This window comes from Aotus nancymaae, unplaced genomic scaffold, assembly GCF_030222135.1.
Source record: "Aotus nancymaae isolate 86718 unplaced genomic scaffold, 86718_ANA_hifiasm-v0.15.2.pri h1tg000006l, whole genome shotgun sequence".
NCBI lineage: Eukaryota > Metazoa > Chordata > Mammalia > Primates > Aotidae > Aotus > Aotus nancymaae.
The window spans coordinates 633,896-653,268 of record NW_026988417.1 but is presented as its reverse complement, the minus strand read 5'-3'; the positions used below and the strand labels follow the sequence as shown (position 1 = coordinate 653,268).

General features: G+C 57.3%; 1 protein-coding gene across 1 annotated transcript; it reads left to right on the top strand.

The window, feature by feature from the left end:
- Positions 1-1,201: 1,201 nt before the first annotated feature.
- Positions 1,202-19,259, top strand: SLC49A3 (solute carrier family 49 member 3). Its single transcript, XM_064364982.1, has 13 exons — positions 1,202-1,301; positions 3,684-3,746; positions 9,267-9,339; positions 9,701-10,046; positions 12,512-12,670; positions 12,936-13,149; positions 13,342-13,418; positions 16,000-16,137; positions 16,247-16,363; positions 17,039-17,191; positions 17,420-17,577; positions 17,997-18,106; positions 19,090-19,259. Exons 1-13 carry the CDS (start codon positions 1,202-1,204, stop codon positions 19,257-19,259), a joined length of 1,878 nt encoding a protein of 625 aa, XP_064221052.1.
- Positions 19,260-19,373: the final 114 nt, after the last annotated feature.

Sequence of the window (19,373 nt, the reverse complement as noted above, 5' to 3'; positions counted from 1 at the left end):
ACACTGCTGTGGGAGGGGATCCAGAGACGGAGTCCGCACAGAGCAGGAAGGACAGCTCCCACACTGCTGTGGGAGGGGATCCAGAGACGGAGTCCGCACAGAGCAGGAAGGACAGCTCCCACACTGCTGTGGGAGGGGATCCAGAGACGGAGTCCGCACAGAGAAGGAAGGACAGCTCCCACACTGCTGTGGGAGGGGATCCAGAGACGGAGTCCGCACAGAGCAGGAAGGACAGCTCCCACACTGCTGTGGGAGGGGATCCAGAGACGGAGTCCGCACAGAGCAGGAAGGACAGCTCCCACACTGCTGTGGGAGGGGATCCAGAGACGGAGTCCGCACAGAGAAGGAAGGACAGCTCCCACACTGTTGTGGGGTTGTGGGAAGGGCTCCCCAGAGAGAAAATCCCAACAGGTGAGGGGCAGGGGTTCTTTTAATTTGGGACTTACTCCCGCCCCATTCAAGTTGTCGTCCAGTAAGAGGAGTTTTTCCAAACTTCCTCTGGAGTGATCGATTTTCTGAGTTCGATACTGGATTGGTTGCTATGCCCGCTATCAAAAGCCCCTCCTCCAAAGCCTTTCGCACATTCAAAGCCTTTCTCGAGCTTTCTAAACAGAAGAGCACGCCTGGGCTCTCTACCTTTCCCGAGTGCAAAATCTTAAGTTAGACAAAGACCGCTAAGCTCCTGGCTGGAGATGTGAAAGAACAGGTCGGGCTCGTCGCTGTGAAGTTGTTGCCTTTGAAACATGCCCCTTGCGGACCTGGGAAGAGAAGTCAACATATTCTCTCAGCAGGACAGGAAGGTGTGTGCCGGCTGCGGCCTCAGGCTGACACGCGGATCATGGAAATGCCAGTGGTCCCGGACGCCTTCTTGTGAACATGGCTGTGGCCAGCACTACGGAGTGGAAGGAGAACCTTCTCACGGGAGCGTGGCGGGACTATCGGCTTTTCTGTGGATCCGAGGAGGCGGAACAAGTCCACCGAGTCCCTGCAGGCCAGCGTGCAGTGGCTGAGGGAGACCACTCCAAACCCATCCTCTTCCCCGGAAGCCCTCAGGCCCCGGGAAGGAGGACGGCTCTGCTGAAGAACTGAAACTGCCACCCAGCTGGCGGGGCGGGTCACGCCCATCCCGAATGTCTGTAAGAAGAAGGAAGTCCGAGTCATCGTTGAGGAGGAGGAGAATTTCAAAGCCTTTGCTCACCTCATGTGGCCCGTGCCAGTGCCCAGCTCTTCAGCGTACGGGCAAAAGGAGCCCAGGAAGCTGCAGAACAGGATGTTGAAAAGAACAAATAAAGCCCTCCTGGGTACCTGCAGTAAATCAGCAGTCATGCTGGTCTCCAAAAAAAACATGGAATGGCAACACCTGGGCGCCTTGGCTCATGCCTGTCAGCCCAACTCTTAGGCCAAGGTGGGTGGATCACCCGAGGTACCAGCTGGCCAACACGGTGAAATCCTGTCTCTATTAAAAATACAAAAATTAGCTGGGCGCTGTTGCGGGCGCCTGTAATCCCAGCTACTTGGGAGGCTGAGGCAGGAGAATCACTTGAACCCAGGAGGCGGAGGTTGCGGTAAGCTGAGATCGCGCCACTGCACTCTAGCCTGAGTGACAGAGTTCCCTCTGTTTCAAACACACACACACACACACACACACACAGAGTGCGCCACACAAAGAACATCCATTGTGGGCTTCAGTTAAGAACCTGTCAATATCAGTTCATCAATCATAACAAATGTACCAAACTCATACAGGATGTAATGGGAAAGTGGAGTGCATGGCTTAGGGGAGAGAGGGGTATGTGGGAACTCTGGATTTTCTGATCAATTTTTCCATAAACCTAAAATTGCTCTAAAACATAAAGCCTAATAATTTTAAAAAGCAAATTACTGATAAATGTAGCCAAAGAGTACAAAACTAATATTCTGAAGACTACAAACCATCACCAAAAGAACGTGAAGAAGATGTAAGTGAACAGAAAGATGTCCTGGGGTCGTGGTGGGAAGACACGATTGTTAAGCTGCAGTCTCCACCCTAATCATCCAACGCAATCCCCATCAAAGTCCTAGCGAGATCTTCTGCAGACACTGACACGCTGATCCTGAAATTTACAGGGAAATTCAGGGGACTCAGAATAGCCAAAACAACCTTTAAAAGAATAAAATTGGCCAGGCCTGCCTGGTGGCTCCCACCTGTAATCCCAGCACTTTGGGAGGCCGAGGCGGGCAGATCACTTGAGGCCAGGAGTCCGAGAACAACCTGGCCAACATGGTGAGACCCCATCTCTACTAAAAATACAAAAATTAGCCAGGCGTGGTGGCAGGCGCCTGTAATCCCAGCTACTTAGGAAGCCGAGGCAGGAGAATCACTTGAATCCGGGAGGTAGAGGCTGTGGTGAGCCAAGATCATGCCACTGCACTCCAGCCTGGGCAACAGAGTGAGACTCCATCTCAAAAACAAAGAACAAAAAAAAGCAAAACTAGATGCCCATTTCCAACATATTCAATAGAAATTTGATAACATACGTTAAGTGTCATGCCACACAATATGCAAAGGTGAGCTATCGTTCACACCTACAGATAAATCAGACACCTGCATTACACACAGGCGTGTGCACACAAACACAGTGCCTACCTGCTCAAAAACACCACACCATACCCACATGCAAAAACCTAAATACCCGTCTCAAAGTCTTAGAGCAAGCTAGACCCTCCTGGGAGGCAATTCTCCATGTCAGGTTTCTGCATGTCCAGATCCTCAGAGTCACTGAAACATGTTAAGGATGTTTGTCCTGGCTGGGCGCAGTGGCTCATGCCTGTAAATCCCAGCACTTTGGGAGGCCAAGGTGAGCGGATCACGTGACATCAGGAGCTTGAGACCAGCCTATCCAACATGCTGAAACCCCATCTCTACTAAAAATACAAAATTAGCCAGGCGTGTTGGTGTGCTCCTGTAATCCCAGCTACTTTGGAAGGCTAAGGCAGGCAGGAGAATCGCTTGAACCCAGGGGGCGGATGCTGCAGTGAGCCAAGATTGTGCCACTGCACTCCAGCCTGAGTAACAGAGCGAGACTCAATCACAAAAAAAAAGAAAAAGAATCTTTGTCCCGGAGATGCTCTAGGATAGTGATGCCTAACCGAGAAGTCTCCCCCTCTGGAGATGTTTCTTTCAGGGTAGAAAGGACGAAGACTCCCCCGCCTCCACAATGCCCCCCACCTACCTCTCTCCCTGGAGAAGGCTTACTTACACCCCAAAGAAGGGACCAGGTTTGTCTCTCTGGAAGGGAAGATGAGGAGACCCCCAGCAGCCCTATAAAGGATAAGAGAGTGTTGGCCGGGTACAGTGGCTCACGCCTGTAATCCCAGCACTTTGGGAAGCTGAGGCAGGCAGATCACCTGAGGTCAGGAGTTCGAGACCAGCCTGGCCAACATGGTGAAACCCTGTCTCAACTAATAATATGAAAATTAGCCAGATGTGATGGTGGGCATCTGTAATCCCAGGTACTCAGGAGGCTGAGGCAAGAGAATCGCTGAACCCGGGAGTTCGAGGTTGTGGTGAGCCGAGATTGCACCATTGCACTCCAGCCCGGGCAAGAAGAGTGAAACTCCATCTCAAAAAAAAAAAGAAAAGAAAAGGTAAGAGTTTCCTGAGCTCGGAGTTCTTCCCCAGCACGCACCCAGTGCCTGTCCAGGTTCCACCCACGTCGCCGAGGCAGAGACGTGGAGACGGGCCGCGGCTGCCTTTGTCGGGAGTGGTAATGCTCTCCGTCTCTGACGGGACCTAATGTTACCCGGGTCCACGTATGTGTGAAACTGGCCGGCCAGCTTGTTAGCTTGTGACCAGAGCAAAGTCTCAGACACTTCCAGTTTCTGATTTAACATTCTCATTTTATCACACACACATGGTACACACCCATCTGCTGTATCTGCCTTTACACGAAAAATTGGATGCCCATTTTATCCCATACAGACAAAAAAAAAAAAGATAACCATTTATACCACATGTATACATGCAAGACAGAGGCCCCTCTCATATCATATATGCAAAAAAGTTAAAATCATCCAACTCACATCACACACATGAAAATATTGTATAGTCTTACATGACACAACTGAATGCTAATCTCACACCAGACACATGCACAAAATAGATGATGATCAGGCCTACACCAGAATATTAGACACCCACCGTGCACGTGCACACACACACACACACACACACACTCATTTCATACCATGTGTATAAGAAAGTAGATACCTGATCACAAAATGTACAAAACATAGATAACTTTTTTTTTTCTGAGACGGAGTTTCACTCCTGTCGCCCAGGCTGGAGTGCAATGGCTCAATCTCGGTTCACTGCAACCTCTGCCTCCCGGGTTCAAGGGATTCTCCTGCCTCAGCCTCCCAAGTAGCTGGGATTACAGGCACCTGCCACCATGCCCAGCTAATTTTGTATTTTTACTAGAGACGGGGTTTCTCCATGTTGGTCAGGCTGGTCTCAAACTCCCAACCTCAGGTGATCCGCCCACCTCAGCCTCCCAAAGTGCTGGGATTACAGGCGTGAGCCACCATGCCAGGCCTAGATAACTATTTAAACCCTGCACATACACACACACACACAAATTCTTTTTTTTTTTTTTTTTTTTAGACAGAGTCTTGCTCTGTCGCCCAGGCTGTAGTGCAGTGGTGCAATCTTGGCTCACTGCAACCTCAGCCTCCCTGGTTCAAATGATTCTCCTGCCTCAGCCTCCTGAGTAGCTGCAATTACAGGCACTCACCACCACACCTGGATAATTTTTTGTATTTTTAGTAGAGACGGGCTTTCTCCATGTTGGCCAGGCTGGTCTCGAACTCCCAACCTCAGGTGATTCGCCCACCCCGGCCTCCCACAGTGCTGAGATCACAGGTGTGAGCCGCTGTGCTGGCCTCAGTCCATTTAGAAAGGTTATTATTTTTTAAAAATTTTTATTACTTTTTCGAGACAGAGTCTCATTCTGTCGCCCAGGGTGGAATGCAATGGTGAGATCTCATCTCACTGCAACCTCCGCCCTCCCTGCCTCAGCCATCCGAGAAGCTGGGATTACAGGTACTCGCCATCAGGCCCGGCTAATTTTTGTATTTTTAGTAGAGATGAGGTTTCATTGTATTGGCCAGGCTTGTCTTGGCCAGGCTGGTTGTGAACTCCTGACCTCGTGATCCATCCGCCTCGGCCTCCCAAAGTGCTGGGATTACAGGCCTGAGCCACTGCACCTAGCCAATCCTTTTCTTTATTTCTCTTTTTTTGTTTTGAGACAGAGGCTCTTTCCATCGCCCAGCCTGGAGTGCAGTGGTGCAATCTTGGCTCACTGCAACCTCCACCTCCTGAGTTCAAGCAATTCTCTTGCCTCAGCCTCCTGAGTAGCTGGGCCTACAGGCATGTGCCACACTGCCCAGCTAATTTTTTTTTTTTATATTGTATTTTTTGAAGAGATAACATGGGTTTCACCATGTTGGCCAGGCTGGTCTTGAACTCCCAACCTCAGATGATCAGCCCACCTCAGCCTCCCAAAGTGCTGGCTGGGATTACAGGCATGAGCCGCCAAACTCGGCCGAAGATCCTTTTGAAAAGAAAGATGTGCGGCTGGTCCGAGTGCAGTGGTGTTTACAACTAATTGATCACAACCAGTTACAGATTTCTTTGTTCCTTCTCCACTCCCACGACTTCACTTGACTAGCCTTTAAAAAAAAAATTAAAAAAAGAAAAAAAAAAAAAAGAAAAGCAAGATATGGTGCCTTTGTGTGGAGGTCACCATCTCAAGGCTCACAGGCCATTCTGGGCTCAGGCTGAGGATCCCAGGATGGTGCCAGACCCAGATGGGAAACTCAGGCCGCTTAGATGAGTGTGCTGAAGGTGCCTGTGGAGAATTTAAACAGAACTGTTTCATTAGATGTGACAGTGGAAAAAGTCATTGTTTCCAAATGAATGGGCTGATACTACGCGATTTTTTAAAAAGTAAACTTTTTTTTTTGAGATGAAGTCTCGCTCTTGCATAGTTTTATAAGAAACTGCCAACCCGTTTTTCACAGCGGCTATAACACATTACATTCTCTCTATTTTTTTTTCGTAACAGAGTCCTGCTCTGTTGCCCAGGCTGGAGTGCAGTGGTTCTATCTCAGCTCACTGCAACTTCCTTCTCCCGAGTTCAAGCGATTCTCCTGTCTCAGCCTCCCAACTAGCTGGGATTACTGGTGCCCACCACCACGCCCGGGTAATTTTTGTATTATTAGTAGAGATGGGGTTTCACCATGTTGGTCAGGCTGGTCTCAAACTCCTGACCTCAGGTGATCTACCCGTCTTGGCCTCCCAAAGTGCTGGGATTACAGGTGTGAGCCACCACGCCCAGCCTCATTTGCATTTTTCTAATAGCGAATGATGTTACCCATTCATTATTACTTGCCATGTGTATATTCTCTTGAGTAATTTTTTTTTGCCTCTTTTCTTGTTTTTTTTTGTTTGTTTGTTTTTTGAGATGGAGTCTTGCTCTGTCGCCTAGGCTGGAGTGCAATGGCACGATCTCAGTTCCGCCTCCCGGGCTCAAGTGACTCTCCTGCCTCAGCCTTCCCAGCCGCTGGGATTACAGGCGTCTGACACCACGCCCGTCTAATTTTTGTATTTTTAGTAGAGATGGGGTTTCACCACGTTGGCCAGGCTGATCTCAAACTCCTGACCTCATGATCTGCCCACCTCAGCCTCTCAAAGTGCTGAGACTACAGCTGTGACCCACCAAAGCAGCCGCCCTGTGGCTTAGATTAGAAAATGTTCATGTCTAAACATGAAAACCTTAATTAAAGACATTTATAATTACTCCAAGGAAAATAAAATACTTTGGTATAAACTTAGCAGACCATCTACAGAACTTGCATGCTAAAAATTACATACCATGGCCGGGCACGGTGGCTCATGCCTGTAATCCGAGCACTTCACGAGGCGGAGGGGAGTGGATCACCTGAGATCAGGAGTATTTTCTAATTTTCATTAGAAAATTAGATTAAAATTTTCTAATCCAATATTTTTTGTCTGAGATGCAGTCTCACTCTGTAGCCCAGGCTGGAGTGCAGTGGTGCAATCTTGGCTCACTGCAACCTCTATCTCCTGGGTTCAAGCAATTCTCCTGCCTCAGCCGCCCAAATAGCTAGGACTACAGGCATGTGCCACCATGCTCAGCTACCAATTGGATTTTTAAACTGTTGTGTGTTGAGGGCTCTTTATATACTCTCAATACTAGACCTTTGTTGGATATGTGGTTTGCAAATATTTTTCCCAGTCTATGAGTACAAAAACTTTCGATGGAATTAAATTAAATGTATAGATCAATTTAGGGGGAACTGACACTGCTACTATGTTGGATTTTCCAATCCATGAACATTGTATGTCTCTCCATTTCTTAAGGTCTTTGTTGATGTCTTTCATTAATGGTGTGTAATTTTTTTTTTTTTTGAGACAGAGTCTCACTCTGTTGCTCAAGCTGGAGTGCAGTGTTGTGATCTCAGCTCACTGCAACCTCTGCCTCCCGAGTAGCTGGGATTACAAGCATGCACCTACTATGCCCAGCTAATTTTTTTGTATTTTTATAAAGATATGGTTTCACCATGTTGGCCGGGCTGGTCTCGAACTCCTGACCTCAGGTGATCCACCCCCCTCGGCCTCATAAAGTGCTGGTATTACAGGCGTGAGCCACCGTGCACAGCCATAGTATGTAATTTTTAGCATGCAACTTCTGTAGATGGTTTGCTAAGTTTATACCAAAGTATTTTATTTTCCCTGGAGTAATTATAAATGTCTTTAATTTTGGTTTTCATGTTTTTTTATTGGTATATGTCAATGCAATTGACTATGTGTATTGATCTTGCATTTTGCAGCCTTGCTGAGCTCACCTACTCAACCCAAGAGCTCTGACATGCAGGGAGGAGAAGCTCCTTCAACAATGCGTCCTCGGCCGGGCGAGGTTGCTCACACCTGTAATCCTAGCACTTTGGGAGGCCGAGGTGGGTGGATCACCTGAGGTCAGGAGTTCAAGACCAGCCTGGACAGCATGGTGAAACACCATCTTTTTTTAAAAAAAAAAAGCATCCTCAACGGAGACTTGATGATGGAGGTGGCTACAGTGGCTGCCCCATTTCATGGTGACAGGCCCAGACGCCACCTGTCAGAGGCAGGGTTCCACAAAAGCAAGGTCCCTCAGCAGGGAAGGCTGCATTGCAGCTCCCCCTCTGCCAGGTGGGGCTGGGGGGATGTGGAAGTCCCCAGGCCAATGCTGGCAGTGGGCTGTGGAGGAAGGTTGTGAGGGGCCAGGTCATCAGGGCAGGGTGAGCAAGAGGTGAGGAGCAGGACAGAAGGAACTGTGGGGGATGGGGGACGAAGACGCATGGGAGGACAGACGGGGGGAAGGCAGAGGAGACAAACGGTGAGGACACAGGCCCCATCACACGTCTCAGAGAGTGCAAGTACCTTGGGGCCCACCCATCTCAGGACACCCCTGGGTGAGCCCCATTTTCTCTTTACTGGACGGGACTCTACAAAAAAAAATTCCCAAGTGGACAGCTCTATCTGAGACACACACACAATCCCTGCAGAAGACCCCACAGTAAAAGCGGGGTCCTCACAATCAGCCTGTTCAGACTCCGGTGTGGACCATGGGCAGGACCTGGCAAAGTAGGTGAATGTTTAAGAAAAAGTCAGGATTGGCCGGGCGCGGTGGCTCAAGCCTGTAATCCCAGCACTTTGGGAGGCCGAGGCGGGTGGATCACGAGGTCAAGAGATCAAGACCATCCTGGTCAACATGGTGAAACCCCGTCTCTACTAATACAAAAAAAAAATTAGCTGGGCACGGTGGCGCGTGCCTGTAATCCCAGCTACTCAGGAGGCTGAGGCAAGAGAATTGCCTGAACCCAGGAGGCGGAGGTTGCGGTGAGCCGAGATCGTGCCATTGCACTCCAGCCTGGGTAACGAGCGAAACTCCGCCTAAAAAAAAAAAAAAAAAAAAAAAAAAAAGAAAAAGTCAGGATTAATACTGCGAGTGTCAGAAAACAGGGCTGCTGCAGGGTCAAGAGGGCTTCCTTGTTTGGGGAATCCTGCTCGTACCTCTGGCCAGGCCAGCCTCCACCGCACCCCTACACGGGCCTCAGCAACAGGGCTGGAGCCACTTGAGTTCCCCCAGGGTGGGCCAGGCACAGTTGTGGGGTCAGCAGGTTCTTGCAGACAAGACGAGCCTAAACTCCCTCCTCACCTATAGGCCTCTCCGCCCTAAACAAACAGAAACGTCTGCCTACTCCTCTGACAGCTGTGTCCTCCGTTGTAAAATGCAGGTAATGTATGTGGGGGCCTTCCTACCCCGGGGTGGGGCCCACAGGCCTTCCCGGCCTTCCCTCCTGCTTGGGCAGTGCACCTCGCCGCTCCTACCCCCATCTCTGCCTCCCACAGGGGCACTGAGGGGCTGGTGTGATTTGAGGGTCTGTGGAAAGCACCCAGCCTCCTCTCCCAGGCTGGCCTCGGCGGCCTGTGGCTTGCTGGAACCTCAGGCATTTGGGGTCCACAGCCCCCGTCAGGGAATGCAGACCTTCTGCTGGGCAGAGTGACTTCAAAACCCCCTTTGCTGCGCCCACCCTGAGGACCACACAGGCTGTGACCGGGGCCCGTTTCCGGAGGGACATTCTGTTTTTGTGGCAGGGACTTCCAGCGTGAGGCGGAAGGAGGAGGCTCCAGCTCCAAGTTCACCTTTGCCCCCACCCCCGCTTTTGGGTCCCCTGGACGGGGCAGGAGCCTCTTCCTGGTCCTCGGGTCGGAGCCGGCCGCGTGGCCCCGCCCGGCCCCACCTCCGCCCGCGGGCGGTCCCGGCCCACGCGGGAAGCTCCTTAAGCCCGGGCGCCCGGCGGGATCGGCGGGGACCCGCGGAGCCGCGACGATGGCGGAGCCGACCGGGGCCGAGACGGGGGCGCAGCGGGGCCCCCGCACCTACGCGCGCCGCTGGGTGTTCCTGGCGGCCGTGGGCCTGCTCAGCTGCTCCAACGCCACGGTAGGGGCGGGCCCCGACCCTCGGTCCCCTCGGTCCCCTCGGACCAGCGGGGTTTCGCTTTCCTGCGGCCACAGCCCGCGGAGCAGGTGCCGGCGGGGCCGGGGTGGCGCCTTCCCCTCGGGGCGCGGGCACCGGGGGGCGTCCGTCCGGGGTCTACCGGTCGCGGAGTCCCAGACCTTCCCCGGCCTTCGGTGGCTCCCCCGGACGCCCGGGGTCCCTCGTCCCCCCGCGGTGGCCTCCGTCCCCGTCCCCCCGGGACCGCGGGCGCGCGCAGAGGCGGGTGGGAGCCGCCCCCGCTCCCGGACTCGGAGGCGCCGCCCCGCGGCTGCACCCGCCCGTCCCCCACGCTGCAGCCCATCCCGCCCCGTGTGCCCTCCTCGGCCCTGCCCGGGAACCGCTGGAACTGGTCGGGCGGCACCTGCCCAACGCGCGATTAACAGCTGGAGCTGGCAGCGGCCCCGCAGCTCCGGGAGGCGCCGGGTGCTGGGACGGTCGGGAAGCTCAGCGCGCAGAGCAGGAGCTGCTCCCAGGCCCGGGCCGGGCTCCTGCGCGTGGGCCTGGGGCCGCTCCCCTCTTCCGTTGCTGGCTGGGTATGAAGAGCCGGCCCCCGGCTGACGCAGGCCCGGGCTCTACCACGTGGGGCTGGGGGCCGCTGCCGCCCACAGACACCTGCGCCGGCTGTAACTCGCTGCCGTGGCTCGGCTTCCCGGCCTCTGGGTCCAGCACTGGGGAAGCCACACCTGGCCGTGGCGGGGCATCTGAGGGCGCAGGGCAGCTTCCACAGGTCTGAGAGTCACTGGGTGTCCTGGGTGTGGGCGTCCTGGGTGTGGCGTCCTGGGTGGGGGTGTCCTGGGTAGGGGTGTCCTGGGCGGGGGTGTCCTGGGTGTGGGCGTCCTGGGTGGGGTGTCCTGGGTATGGGCGTCCTGGGTGGGGGCGTCCTGAGGGTGGCGTCCTGGGTGGGGTGTCCTGGGTATGGGCGTCCTGGGCGGGGGTGTCCTGGGTGGGGGTGTCCTGGGCGTGGGCGTCCTGGGTGGGGGTGTCCTGGGCGTGGGCGTCCTGGGCAGGGGCGTCCTGGGTGTGGCGTCCTGGGTGGGGTGTCCTGGGTGTGGGCGTCCTGGGTGGGGTGTCCTGGGTATGGGTGTCCTGGGTGGGGGTGTCCTGGGGGTGTGTGCGGGGGCGTGTCCCAGGTGGGGGTGTCCTAGGTGGGGATGTCGAGGGGGGACAGTCAGGACACCCTACGGCAGTTCTTCACCATTTTATTAATATCTACAAGTAATCATGGAACACACAGAAACCTCACACTGACACCGTTGTCATGGTCTCTGTGTGGGTCACCACAGTGAACCCTATTCACCCCGGCCAAGTGCCCTTGAGGCTGGAGGTTACTCGTGTGCAGCCGGTGACCAGGGCTGCCGGGTTCCAGCGGGCAGCATAAGGGGCGGTTGGCGCAGAGCCCAGGTTAACACCCCCACCCCCACAGAAGGCAGCCGCCCAGTGCTCTGGCCAAGACCCACGGGGGCGAGCGTGGATGGGGCCGGGGCTGGGAGGGGAGGAAGCGAGCCTGACAGAGCGTCCTCACACGCCGCCCTGCGTGCTTCAGATGCATCTCTGCTTAGTGAGGCAGCTGCGGGCCGAGGAACCGGGACAGAGCTGAGGCTGGAGCGGGGACTTGGCTCCGCAGCGTGGGCTTTGTCAGTGGAGGCCTGTCTTTCTCTCACTGGGGCCCGGCCAGGCAGGCAGCAGCGGGGCCTGGTGAGCTTGTCCTGAGAAAAAAGGAAGACGCAGTGACTGTTGCCCAAGCTCCCTGTCACGTCTTGTGGCTGAGTCAGACCTTCTCCGGGAGGAGCCTGGGTCTGGCTGCTGGGCCCCAGGATGGACTCACGGAAACAGCCTCCTTCTGTAGTGAGTCCCGTGGCCCATTGCACTCTGGCCTCCCGCAGGGATGAGCTGGTCTCTCCTCCTGCAGGAGGCCCGGCCCCTGTCCCGGCGTGCACGTGTGCTGCGTGCCAGATGTCTGTGGGGTGAAGAGTCCTGGCTCTTGGTAATCCCTGTGGCTGGAAAGTGGCGCCTGCTCCGGCAGCATCCTGCCCAAACACCCCGGCCTTGCGGGAGGGGAGGTCGGGCTGGCCTTGGGTGGGGCCGGCCTGAAATCCAGAGGCTCTAGGGGTGACCCTGCCTTCGCGCCCCAGGTCTGGTCTGGGTGTGGCTCGTGGTCCTGTAGGTTCAGTGTCTGCCCCTCAGGCTAGTCCTGGGTGAGGATGTGCTCTCTGACCCTGCTGCTGGGGGCCCTCCTTTGGGGGAGACGGTGGTGCCCTTCCTGGCAGGAAGGCCCTGTGTCCATGCCGGGCCGTGTCCCCTCGCTCGGCTCGCACGGGCCTGCTGGCACTGTGCCCCTCGGGCTGGCTGGGCCAGAGCATGTCGGTCCCGGGCTGCTGGCCCTGAGCTGACCCCGCCTGGCCCCGCAGCTGTGGCTCAGCTTCGCGCCTGTGGCTGACATCATCGCCGGGCACTTCGGCCTGTCCGTGGAGCAGATCAACTGGCTGTCGTTGGTCTACCTCGTGGCGTCCGTCCCGTTTGGCGTGGCGGCCATCTGGGTCCTGGACTCCGTCGGGCTCCGCGGGGCGGTGAGTCGGACCCCACACCACGGCCTGCTCTGGGACAGGGCAGGGGCCTCTGCATTTGGGTATGGGAGTCATCACCTCCTCCCCAGACCAGGGCCCGCCAGTCCCGGCAGCTGGGGAGCCCAGCAGAGCCGTCGGGATGGCCGCGGTGGGGGGTCCAGGTGCGGGGAGGGCGGGGTGGGCACTTGGCTGGCGGCAGAGTTCCTGACCCGTCCCCAGCCCCGTTCCTGACCCTGTTCCTGACCCATCCCTGATCCCGTCCCTGTAGACCATCCTGGGCGCGTGGCTGAACTTTGCAGGGAGTGTGCTACGCATCATGCCCTGTGTGGCTGCTGGGACCCGAAACCCGTTTGCCTTCCTCATGGGCGGCCAGAGCCTCTGTGCCCTTGCCCAGACCCTGGTCATTTTCTCTCCTGCCAAGCTGGCTGCCTTGTGGTTCCCAGAGCACCAGCGAGCCACAGCCAACATGCTAGCCACCATGTGTGAGTTCCCGGAGAGGGAGGCCACCTGCCTGTGTTCACCCCGGGCCCCTTCTGGCTCCGAGCACAGATCCTTGGCTCCCCGGGCTCTCTGGCCAGGGTGTGGAGCTTGGGCCTGGAAGGTTCTGCCTGTGGGCTGGCAACGAGGCCGGCCACACAGAGCTGATGTGTTTCCCTGTGCCTCTGCCCACCCAGCGAACCCCCTGGGCATCCTTGTGGCCAACGTGCTGTCCCCTGCACTGGTCAAGAACGGCGAGGACATTCCACTAATGGTGAGGGTCAGGAGGTGCCCTTGCGTGGCATGTGTGGCGTGTGTGCACGCACGTCTGTGTGGTCCTGTGCCCAAGCGTGTCTGTGTCCCTATGCGTGTGTGATTTATTTTTCTGAGGAGTCTCGCTCTGCTGCTCGGGCTGGAGTGCAGTGGCGCGACCTTGGCTCCCTGCAACCTCTGCCTCCCTGGTTTAAGCAGATCTCCTGCCTCATCCTCGAGAGTAGCTGGGATTGCAGGTGCACGCCACCACACCCAGCTGATGTTTTTTCTGTACTTTAGTAGAGACGGGGTTTCACCATGTTGGCCAGGTTGCTCTCAAACTCTTGACTTTGTGATCTGCCCACCTTGGCCTTGCAAAGTGCTGGGATTCCAGGCATGAGCCACTGCGCCTAGCCACTGTGTGATATTTCTGTGTATGCCTGTATCGGGTGTGTGTGGTGTGAGTGGTGTGTCTCTGTTCCTATGCCCATGTGTGGTGTGTCTGTGTGTGTTGAGTGTGTGGTATGTGTGCATTTGTGTCTGTGTGTCTGGGCACATGTGTAGTATGTGCCTGTGTGTGTGTGGTGTGTGTGCACATGTGTCTGTGTATCTGTGCACATGTGTAGTGTGTGCCTGTGTGTATTGAGTGTGTGGTGTGTGTGCACATGCATCGTGTGTGCATGTGTGTTGTGTGGTGTGTGCATGTGTCTGTGTGTGCACATGTGTATTGTGTGTGTGTATTGTGTGTGGTGTGTGTGCATGTGTCTGTGTCTGTGCACGTGTAGTGCTTGTCTGTGTTTCTGTGTATTGTGTGTGCATGTGTCTGTGTGTGCACATGTGTATTGCGTGTCTGTGTGTATTGTGTGTGGTGTGTGCGCATGTCTGTGCACATGCATAGTGTGTGCCTGTGTGTGTTGTGTGGTGTGTGCATGTGTCTGTGTGTGCACATGTGTATTGCGTGTCTGTGTGTATTGTGTGTGGTGTGTGCGCATGTGTCTGTGCACATGCATAGTGTGTGCCTGTGTGTGTTGTGTGGTGTGTGCATGTGTCTGTGTGCACATGTGTATTGCGTGTCTGTGTGTATTGTGTGTGGTGTGCGTGCATGTGTCTGTGTCTGTGCACGTGTAGTGTGTGCCTGTGTGTGGTGTGTGGTGTGTGCACATGTGTCTGTGTGTCTGTGCATATGCGTAGTGTGTGCCTGTGTGTTGTGTGATGTGTGCACATGTGTCTGTGCACATGCATAGTGTGTGCCTGTGTGTGCTGAGTGTGTGGTGTGTGCATGTGCCTGTGTGCACATGTGTAGTGTGTGTCTGTGTGTATTGTATGTGGTGCGTGTGCGTCTGTATGTGCACATGCGTAGTGTGTGTCTGTTGTGTGGTGTGTGTGCATGTCAGTGCACATGTGTAGTATGTGTGTATTGTCTGTGGTGTGTGCACATGTGTGGTGTGTGCCTGCGTGTATTGTGTGGTGTGTGTGAATGCCTGTGTGTCTGTGCACATGCATAGTGTGTGCCTGTGTTGTGTGCATGTGTCTGTGTGTGCATATGTAGTGTTTGCCTGTGTGTATTGTGTGTGGTGTGTGTGCGTGTCTATGTGTGTGTGCACGAGTAGTGTGTGCCTGTGTGTTGTGTGTGGTGTGCATGTGTCTGTGTGTGCACAGGCATAGTGTGTGTCTGTATGTTGAGTGTGTGGTGTGTGCATGTCTGTGTGCACATGCGTAGTTTGTGTCTGTGCATGTCTGTGTGTGCACATGCATAGTGTGTGCCTGTGTGTTGTATGTGGTGTGTGCATGTGTCTGTGTGTGCACATATGTAGTGTGTGCCTGTGTGTATTGTGTGTGGTGTATGTGCATGTGTCTGTGTCTGTGCACTAGTGTGTGCCTATGTGTGTTGTGTGTGGTGTGTGCATGTGTCTGTGTGTGCACATGCGTAGTGTGTGTCTGTGTGTATTGTGCGTGTGGTGCGTGTGCATGTGTCTGTGTGTGCACGTGCATAGTGTGTGCCTGTGTGTGAGTGTGTGGTGTGTGCATGTGTCTGTGTGCACATGTGTAATGTGTGTCTCTCTGTGTGGTGTGTGTGCATGTGTCTGTGCACATGTGTGTCTGTGTGTGGTGTGTGCATGTATCTGTGTGTCTGTGCACATGCGTAGTGTGTCTGTGCGTGCTCATGCATGTGCATCGGGTGTGTGTGGTATGTCTGTGCTTGTGCATATGTATTGAGTGTGTGTTGTGCGTGTGCATGTGTGTGCACATGTGTGCCTCTGCACCCACCTGTGTTTGTGTGTTCAGGCCTGTCAGGGGGCTGTGTACCCAGCAGTGAGATGTGTCTGGAGCTTGGGGGTGCCAGGCTAACATCGGCCGGGAGGGTGTCACCGGGGAGGGGCGTGTTGGCAGCCAGGGCTCCCCTTGAGCCCCTGGAGCACGTGCACATGAAGTAGTGCAGGCCCCTCTGAGCCTGGGCCTCACGGAGGACGGCTGCAGACCAGAGGTTGGAGGCAGCCAGTTTTGGGGCAGGAGGAGCTGGGGGTGGCACCGGCGGCAGGCGGGGCTGCAGTGTGTGGGTGCCAGTCCGCGTGGTCTCCTGTGCACATGCACACCCTCCCCAGCTTGGTGTCTATGCCATCCCTGCTGGCGTCGCCTGCCTACTGTCCACCACCTGCCTCTGGGAGAGCGTGCCCCCCACCCCGCCCTCTGCTGGGGCCGCCAGCTCCACCTCGGAGAAGTTCCTGGATGGGCTCAAGCTGGTCAGTGCTTCGGGGTCCCTGGGGAGGGGGGCAGGGGCAAGAGGCTGAGGAGGGGACGGAGTTGGGAAGGGCCCCCAGGCTCCGGGGCTGAGAGGCTCTTTCCCCACAGCTCGTTAGGAACAAGGCCTATGTCATCCTGGCTGTGTGTTTTGGGGGAGGCATCGGGATCTTCTCCAGCTTCTCAGCCCTCCTGGAGCAGATCCTCTGTGCGAGCGGCTACTCCAGCGTGAGCCCTGCCCCACCACAGGGGCTCTGCCTCCGTCGCCCACCCTGTGTGGCCGCAGAGTCACTGCAGCCTCCAGGGTGCTTGGGGTCCAACCCTGGTGGGGCCACACGAACACCCTCCTGTGCTGTGGGCCTCTCAAGATGCCATGTGGGACGTTATGTCCGCAGGTGGTGGGCACAGCTTCAGTGAAGTGGGCAGCTGTGGGACGGCATGGAGGGGCTGCTCTGTGGATGGGAAGGTGGGGGCCCCGGGGCTCCCAGTGCCCCTTCCCCACAAGGCCCCCCTGGGGGTGTGCAGGGCAGGGCCACCTTCTGGCATCCAGACATGCAGCAGGAGGGCCTTGCTCTGCTCACACATCTCCGGCTGCCCTCTGCCCTCTGGCATCAGTGCCTGCTGTAGGATTGGGGGCATGCTTCCACCTTGGCCACAGGCACCCCCGGGGGCCTCTGCGGTGACAGGCTCCTCCCTTCAGCCATTGCTTTGCTCTGGGGTGGGGTGGGGACACAGGACAGGAACCCCCACCCCGGCAGGCAGCCAGCGGTGTGGCTGGAACCTCTGTTGCCGGGCCTGGGCCTTGGGGACAGCGCATGGCCCCACCCTTAGCCCCCTGCCCTGATGGTGTGCACTGAAGGTAACGCGGCCTCTCGGGGCCCGGCCCTTCCCCGCCTCCTCCAGGGCTTTTCCGGTCTCTGCGGAGCTCTCTTCATCGTGTTTGGGATCCTGGGCGCGCTGGCTCTCAGCCTCTACGTGGACCGGACCAAGCACTTCACCGAGGCCACCAAGATCAGCCTGTGCCTGACCTCTCTGGCCTGCGTGGCCTTTGCCCTGGTGAGGGGCTCCTCAAGCCAAGACCACCCTGAGGGGGGCGGGTGGGTGGTGAGGCCGGGAGAGGGCGGTTGTCGGCTTGACTGGAACAGAGGTCTGGACTCTCTCAGGCCTGGCCTCTGCCAGCCGGGACGGGTGGGATGGATTCTCCCGCCCTGCGCCCTGAGAAGCCAGACCCAGTTCTGATGGCCATCCCCTCCGCCTGTCTGCCGGCTGTTCCGCTGCCCCCAGGTGTCCCGGCTGCGGGGACAGACCCTGGCCCTGGCCGCCACCTGCTCGCTGCTCGGGCTCTTCGGCTTCTCGGTGGCCCCCGTGGCCACAGAGCTGGCGGTGGAGTGCTCCTTTCCCGTGGGTGAGGGGGCTGCCGCAGGCCTGGTCTTTGTGCTGGGGTGAGTGTCCATCTGCCCCTGCCGTACCCCAGAGACACTGCCCTTGCTTCACCCCTACCCCCCTGGGGTGGCGCCACGTGGCCCAGGCCCCTTTTTGGGGAGGTGGGATCCTGCCTGCTCCAGTAGAAGGTTTTGAGCACCTGCTGTGTGCAGGCTGGGCCAGCTGATGGGCCTGTGCTGACCGAGCTGCGTGCTGCCTTCTGGAGGGTGGTGGCACAAGGGACAGCCCCGATGTCAACCCTTCCCAAAGTAGTACCTGGCTCCAAGGGGGTGGGCAGTGCAGCGGGGGGGGGGGGTGCAGTGGGGGATTGAGGGGGTGGGCAGTGCAGCGGGGGGCTGACGGGGTAGGCAGTGCAATGAGGGGGCTGAGGGGATGGGCAGTGCAGCCATCGTGGGGGCTGAGGGCCTTGTGTGTCCAGGCAGGCTGAGGGCATGCTCATCATAATGGTGCTGACGGCACTGACTGTGCGACGCTCAGAGCCGTCCTTCTCCACCTGCGTGCATGGGGAAGATCCACTTGACTGGACAGGTGAGCCCCACGTGGGGAGTCCTCAGGGAACAGGACAGGTGAGCCCCACGTGGGGAGTCCTCAGGGAACAGGACAGGTGAGCCCCACGCGGGGAGTCCCGGGGGAACAGGACAGGTGAGCCCCACGAGGGGAGTCCCGGGGAGCAGGACAGGTGAGCCCCACGCGGGGAGTCCCGGGTGAACAGGACAGGTGAGCCCCACGAGGGGAGTCCCAGGGAGCAGGACAGGTGAGCCCCACACGGGGAGTCCCGGGGGAACAGGACAGGTGAGCCCCATGAGGGGAGTCCCAGGGGAACAGGACAGGTGAGCCCCACGAGGGGAGTCCCGGGGGAACAGGACAGGTGAGCCCCACGCGGGGAGTCCCAGGGGAACAGGACAGGTGAGCTCCACGCGGGGAGTCCCGGGGGAACAGGACAGGTGAGCCCCACGAGGGGAGTCCCCGGGGAGCAGGACAGGTGAGCCCCACGCGGGGAGTCCTTGGGGAACAGGACAGGTGAGCCCCATGTGGGGAGTCCCCGGGGAGCAGGACAGGTGAGCCCCACGCGGGGAGTCCTCGGGGAACAGGACAGGTGAGCCCCACGCGGAGAGTCCCGGGGAACAGGACAGGTGAGCCCCACTCGAGGAGTCCTCAGGGAACAGGACAGGTGAGCCCCACGCGGGGAGTCCCGGGGAACAGGACAGGTGAGCCCCACGCGGGGAGTCCCGGGGGAACAGGACAGGTGAGCTCCACGCGGGGAGTCCCGGGAGCAGGAAAGGTGAGCCAGGACAGGTGTGGCAGAGATCAGAGGTGGGGCTGGCACATTCATGTCTCAGACCCCTTGCTCGTGACCTCAGAGCTCCCAGCTCTCAGGACCTGGCTCCGCAAACACCTCTGGGGGCTGTCAGGGGCTGGGGGTGGTGGGGTCACCATGGGCCAGCATCGGGTTCTGCCCATCTGTGGCCCCGGGGCGTGGCTGTGGGGACAGCTGTGCCGTGTGTCCCCAGTGTCCCTGCTGCTGATGGCCGGCCTCTGCACCCTCTTCAGCTGCATCGTGGTGCTCTTCTTCCACACCCCATACCGGCGCCTGCAGGCCGAGTCCGGCGGGTCCCCCGCCACCCAGAACGCGCGCCCAGGCGCTGAGGACCGGGCGTGCCCCCCGGAAGCCACCGCTTGAGGCCCCAGCACGGCGCTCCCAGCTTGGAAGCTGCAGGAAGCTGAGGGACAGCTCGTTCCTGGGGCCGCTTCTCTGGGCCCTGCCTCCTCCTCCCAGAGCCGCGCGCAGACCGAC